The sequence below is a fragment of the Doryrhamphus excisus genome, chromosome 19 (genome assembly GCF_030265055.1).
Source record: "Doryrhamphus excisus isolate RoL2022-K1 chromosome 19, RoL_Dexc_1.0, whole genome shotgun sequence".
In the NCBI taxonomy this organism is placed as follows: domain Eukaryota; kingdom Metazoa; phylum Chordata; class Actinopteri; order Syngnathiformes; family Syngnathidae; genus Doryrhamphus; species Doryrhamphus excisus.
In genome coordinates, this window is record NC_080484.1 from 1,820,093 (window position 1) to 1,826,320 (window position 6,228).

General features: G+C 46.0%; 1 protein-coding gene across 1 annotated transcript; it reads left to right on the forward strand.

Annotated features, from left to right (window-relative positions):
* The first annotated feature begins 2,856 nt into the window (after window positions 1–2,856).
* Window positions 2,857–4,998, forward strand: myct1b (myc target 1b). Its single transcript, XM_058057149.1, has 2 exons — window positions 2,857–3,060; window positions 4,171–4,998. The coding sequence occupies exons 1-2, from the start codon at window positions 2,859–2,861 to the stop codon at window positions 4,665–4,667; spliced, it is 699 nt and encodes a 232-aa protein (XP_057913132.1). The 5' UTR covers window positions 2,857–2,858; the 3' UTR covers window positions 4,668–4,998.
* Window positions 4,999–6,228: the final 1,230 nt, after the last annotated feature.

Here is a 6,228-nt window from a genome sequence, read left to right on the forward strand (position 1 = left end):
GCTGGCCCTCTAAGGCTGGCCCTCTAAGGCTGGCCCTTTAAGCTGACCCTTTAAGGCTGGTTTCTAAGGCTGGCTCTCTAACCTGGCCCTTTAAGGCTGGCCCTCTAAAGCTGGCCCTCTAAGACTGGCCTTCTAAGACTGGCCCTCTAAAGCTGGCCCTCTAAGACTGGCCCTCTAAGGCTGGCCCTCTAAGGCTGGCCCTTTAAGCTGGCCCTTTAAGGCTGGCCCTCTCAGACTGGCCCTCTCAGGCTGGCCCTCTAAAGCTGGCCCTTTAAGCTGGCCCTTTAAGGCTGGCCCTTTAAGGCTGGCCCTTTAAGGCTGGCCCTCTAAGGCTGGCCTTCTAAGACTGGCCCTCTAAAGCTGGCCCTCTAAGACTGGCCCTCTAAGACTGGCCCTCTAAGGCTGGCACTTTAAGCTGACCCTTTAAGGCTGGCACTCTCAGGCTGGCCCTCTAAGGCTGGCCCTCTCAGACTGGCCCTCTCAGGCTGGCCCTCTAAAGCTGGCCCTTTAAGCTGGCCCTTTAAGGCTGGCCCTTTAAGGCTGGCCCTTTAAGGCTGGCCCTCTAAGGCTGGCACTTTAAGCTGGCCCTTTAAGGCTGGCCCTTTAAGGCTGGCCCTCTAAGGCTGGCCCTCTAAGGCTGGCCCTCTAAGGCTGGCCCTCTAAGGCTGGCCCTCTAAGGCTGGCCCTTTAAGCTGACCCTTTAAGGCTGGCCCTCTAAGGCTGGCCCTCTAAGGCTGGCCCTCTCAGGCTGGCCCTCTCAGGCTGGCCCTCTAAGCTGGCCCTGTCAGGCTGGCCCTCTAAGGCTGGCCCTCTAAGGCTGGCCCTCTAAGCTGGCCCTTTAAGGCTGGCCCTCTAAGGCTGGCCCTCTAAGGCTGGCCCTCTAAGGCTGGCCCTCTAAGGCTGGCCCTCTAAGGCTGGCCCTTTAAGCTGACCCTTTAAGGCTGGTTTCTAAGGCTGGCTCTCTAACCTGGCCCTTTAAGGCTGGCCCTCTAAAGCTGGCCCTCTAAGACAGCTTAGGCTGACCCTTTAAGCTGACCCTTTAAGGCTGGCTCTCTAAGGCTGGCCCTTTAATGCTGGCCCTCTAAAGCTGGCCCTCTAAGACTGGCCCTCTAAAACTGGCCCTCTAATGCTGGCCCTTTAAGCTGGCCCTTTAAGGCTGGCCCTTTAAGGCTGGCCCTCTAAGGCTGGCCCTCTAAGACTGGCCCTCTAAGACTGGCCCTTTAAGGCTGGCCCTTTAAGGCTGGCCCTCTAAGACTGACCCTTTAAGGCTGGCCCTCTAAGGCTGGCCCTCTAAGGCTGGCCCTTTAAGCTGACCCTTTAAGGCTGGTTTCTAAGGCTGGCTCTCTAACCTGGCCCTTTAAGGCTGGCCCTCTAAAGCTGGCCCTCTAAGACTGGCCTTCTAAGACTGGCCCTCTAAAGCTGGCTCTCTAAAACTGGCCCTCTAAGGCTGGCCCTCTAAGGCTGGCACTTTAAGCTGACCCTTTAAGGCTGGCACTCTCAGGCTGGCCCTCTAAGGCTGGCCCTTTAAGGCTGGCCCACTAAGGCTGGCCCTCTAAGACTGACCCTTTAAGGCTGGCCCTCTAAGGCTGGCCCTCTAAGGCTGGCCCTTTAAGCTGACCCTTTAAGGCTGGTTTCTAAGGCTGGCTCTCTAACCTGGCCCTTTAAGGCTGGCCCTCTAAAGCTGGCCCTCTAAGACTGGCCTTCTAAGACTGGCCCTCTAAAGCTGGCCCTCTAAGACTGGCCCTCTAAGGCTGGCCCTCTAAGGCTGGCACTTTAAGCTGACCCTTTAAGGCTGGCACTCTCAGGCTGGCCCTCTAAGGCTGGCCCTTTAAGCTGGCCCTTTAAGGCTGGCCCTCTCAGACTGGCCCTCTCAGGCTGGCCCTCTAAAGCTGGCCCTTTAAGCTGGCCCTTTAAGGCTGGCCCTTTAAGGCTGGCCCTTTAAGGCTGGCCCTCTAAGGCTGGCCTTCTAAGACTGGCCCTCTAAAGCTGGCCCTCTAAGGCTGGCCCTCTAAGGCTGGCCCTCTAGGCTGGCCCTCTAAGGCTGGCCCTCTACGCTGGCCCTCTACGCTGGCCCTTTAAGGCTCGCCCTTTAAGGCTGGCCCTCTAAGGTCGGCCCTTTAAGCTGGCCCTGTAAGGCTAGAGCTTTAAGGCTGGCCCTCTAAGGCTGGCCCTCTAAGGCTGTCCCTCTAAGGCTGGCCCTTTAAGCTGGCCCTTTAAGCTGGCCCTGTAAGGCTGGCCCTGTAAGGCTGGCCCTGTAAGGCTGGCCCTTTAAGGATGGCCCTCTAAGGCTGGCCCTCTAAGGCTGGCCCTTTAAGCTGGCCCTATAAGCTGGCCCTCTAAGGCTGGCCCTCTAAGGCTGGCCCAAAAACGGCTGCCGCTTACGTGTTTGTACTTTGTCGCCATCTGCTGGACGTTCCCTTCCAAACATTCCAGGAGTTGATTAAAAGATGGCTATGATCATTAAAATCTTTCTTTGTGTAAAATGACACCGCCAGAGTGTCTAAAAGGGACGTGAAATGCTGATTTAAAGCAAATACACGTGGAGTGTGTGCTCACGCTTGCTGCTGTGAGTGGAAAAACCTCAACAATGGAAGGAAATCCCCGCAGGGACTGAGAGTTCGATAGCCTGCGGACCCACCAGTGCACATTTCTTACGTATGTATTTCTTATGTATCATCAAGCTTTTTCAACACTTTATTGCTTAGAATTAAGCTTGAAACCACAACAAACCAAAGTTTCAGGGGTGGGGGGGGGCGATTGTGCCAAAAGTAGTATTGATCTGGAGGAAATGATGCCCGGGAGAAGGGGAGGAGGAGGGAGGGGGGGACAATGGCTGTTATGTCCCACACAGATAAGCTATGTACTTGCTAATTTTAAAGCCAGAGAGGGAAGGAAGCACGACAGCAAAGTTTCCTTCGCTGGGGCCACCCCCGGCCACCCCCCCGAGAAAAAAACCGAAGCAGCTCGTCTTGGGAAAAGCTGGGAATAAACAAGACGTGGAAAAGATGGCGCACAACGACACGCACCCGCTTTTGGAAATACTGCAGTCTTTCGACACGGGTGAGTGCCGCTTTCTTACATGAAAAATAAAACAAAAAAAAAAATTGATGCCTTGCTCAAAAGAGATGATGTGAAAGCGTACAACCCGACAGTGAACCCACACAGCGGCGATGACGCAACGCAAGCGTTTATGTAACATAGCCCACTGAAACGCAACCGTGGTAAGAAATACTCAAGATCAGATCCAAAGCTGATGTCAAAAATAGGGCTGATTAAAATATTTAATCGCAATTAATCACATAATATATGCACCCCCCCCCCCCCCCCGACTATGATCATGACCGTTGGGTCATGACTGGTGGAGCTGGAAGAGGTGCCCCTGCGACCCGGAATTATCACATTTTGTGCATAGTTAACTTGTAATTAATCATAGTTAATCACAAACAGAAATCATTTTTTATGTATAAATAAGTGTATAGTTAGTAAGTTTTTAATCCACCTACCAACATGAGACTGTTTATGAGAGTGTTTATTCAACATTCTGTTTTGGTTTTTGGGTCCAACACAAAATGGACCCCCAAATTAGCTGGCCTCAGCTATGCCTGCCAGTTACTCGCAGCTCCTAACCCAAATATGCGGCTCAAAGCAAAAAAAAATCCTAATTTAAGGAACACAAATTACATTTTCAAAATGTTTAGAAAGCTAATATCCTATCCTGTTTTCATTAAACACAGCCAATTAAAATGCGGTATACCTCAGGGGTCAATGCTATGACCATAACTGTTCCAATTGCATATTAATGACATCCGTGAAGTGACACAAGATATACTAAGCTAATATTATTTGCAGATACTGAGATAGTACGGCTTTTTGTTCAGTAGAAAAATGCTTTAAATGGATTATCCTTGAAACTAAATAAAACTAAAATAATGTCATTTGCTAACAGCAGAAAGGATAGCAAAGCAAAATACAAGTTAATACATTGAAAGGATGAATGAAAATACATTCATTTAATCATTCATTAATTTTCTAGTACGAGGGTCATGGGGGTGCTGGAGGCTATCCCAGTTTTTGGGCGAGAGGCAGGGTACACCCCGGACTGGTGGCCAGCCAATCGCAGGGCACATATATGTAGACAAACAACCATTCACACTCACACGTTCTGTGCAGGTGACATGATCCTTGCCTTCTGTCTCTCCATCCTGGTGGGTCTCCTGCTGGGTGCTCTGGTCTACGTCCTGCTGACTTGGGCATCCCGGCGCCGAGCCACCGCCCGCATCACCCGACGCACCAAGAAGACGAGGAAGAAACCCTCAGCATCCCGAATCCCGACTGACGGCCAGTTGGGTCTCTACCGCAGCACGTTCCTCAACGTGTACCGGCAACCTTCCCTGGAGCCCGTGGGCCCTCTGGGGAGCAAACCGGGACCGGAGACCTCCACGTTCCGCCCGGCGCCCAGGAAAGGAAGCAGCGGAACGGCCACGGGTGACGACGCGCAGGTCCAAATACCAGAGGACACCGTGGCGTCTGATTCGGAATCATTGGTGCCCAACAAGCGGCATTCCTTCTGGTTGGGGGGGAACGGACTGAAGGGGTTCCTGCCCTCACAGACCCCGCCTCCCGCGTACAACAGCATCATCCACGCCTTCCAAGAGTCCTGCACTTGAAACCGCCAACTCGTCGTTTGTGGACGCTAGCCGAGGCATCACGCTCGTCATTTGCGGGAAGCTTCAAAAGTTTTGGGACGGCTGTAGCCTGTCACACGTGGTGGCGGGGGAGGAAATGGCGGCAGGCTTTACTTCTTCTACGTGTGCGACAAAAACTTCCTCAATTTGCATTGGTGGACAATGGCTCTCGCTGTGGTTGGCAGGAGTCCCAAAATTTTAGAAATGGATTTAAATCCTTTTGGAGACTCTTGGATTAATTAATTAATTAATTAATCTCAGTTAACCGGGGGTTGGGGGGTCACTTTTTTCACACAGGGAATTTTTTTTCTGCCTTAATAATAAAAAGTTTCATTAAAAAAAATGCATTTTGTGTTGAGTTGTGTTGTCATTGACCTCATAACAGACGTCTAGATGCCACTAGCCAAAGATCCTCTATATGACAGGAGTGCTCTGCAGTTTATAAAAAAAAAATTGCTACACTAAATGCACATTATTTTTGATACAATTAATTATTTAATATAAAAATATAATTTTGTTAAAATTAAACAAAAATTAAATTACCTGAAAATGTTCACATTAATTCACTAAAATGTCCAATAAACAAATAAAGTAAATGTCTTATATGAAAATAAAAAAGAGATTAGCTACACTAAATGTACGTTATTTTTAATACAATTAATTATTTAATGTAAAAATATAATTTTATTAAAATTAAACAAAAATTAATTATCTGAAAATGTTAAAATGAATTCACTAAAATGTCCAATAAAAAAAATAAAGTAAATGTCTTACATGAAAATAAAAAAAGAGATTAGCTACACTAAATGTACGTTATTTTTAATACAATTAATTATTTAATGTAAAAATATAATTTTGTTAAAATTAAACAAAAATTAATTATCTGAAAATGTTAAAATTAATTCACTAAAATGTCCAATAAAAAAAAATAAAGTAAATGTCTTACATGAAAATAAAAAAAATAGAAAAATACTACATCCAGTATGCAGTGTACTGTACAGCAACGTACATATAAATACTCCCAAATCACAACACAAGCCTAGATGCCACTAGTCAAAGATCCTCTATATGACACGAGTGCTCTGCAGTTTATTAGTGTAGATAATGCTTGCCAAAGATCCTTTTTATGACAGGAATGCTCTGCAAGTACAATACTACTTTGAAAGATACTAAAAGATTAGCTACACTAAATGTACACTATTTTTGATACAATTAATTATTTAATATAAAAATATAATTTGTTAAAATTAAACAAAAATTAAATTACCTGAAAATGTTAAAATTAATTTAAAAAAAAATAAAAATAAAATACTACTACTACAAAAAAGAGATTAGCTACATTAAATGTACATTATTTTAATACAATTAATTATTTAATGTTTTTTTTAATTAAACAGAAATTAATTACCTGAAAATGTTAAAATTAATATTAAAAAAATTTTTAAAAAAAATAAAATACTACTACTACAAAAAAGAGATTAGCTACATTAAATGTACATTATTTTAATACAATTAATTATTTAATGTATTTTTTTAATGAAAC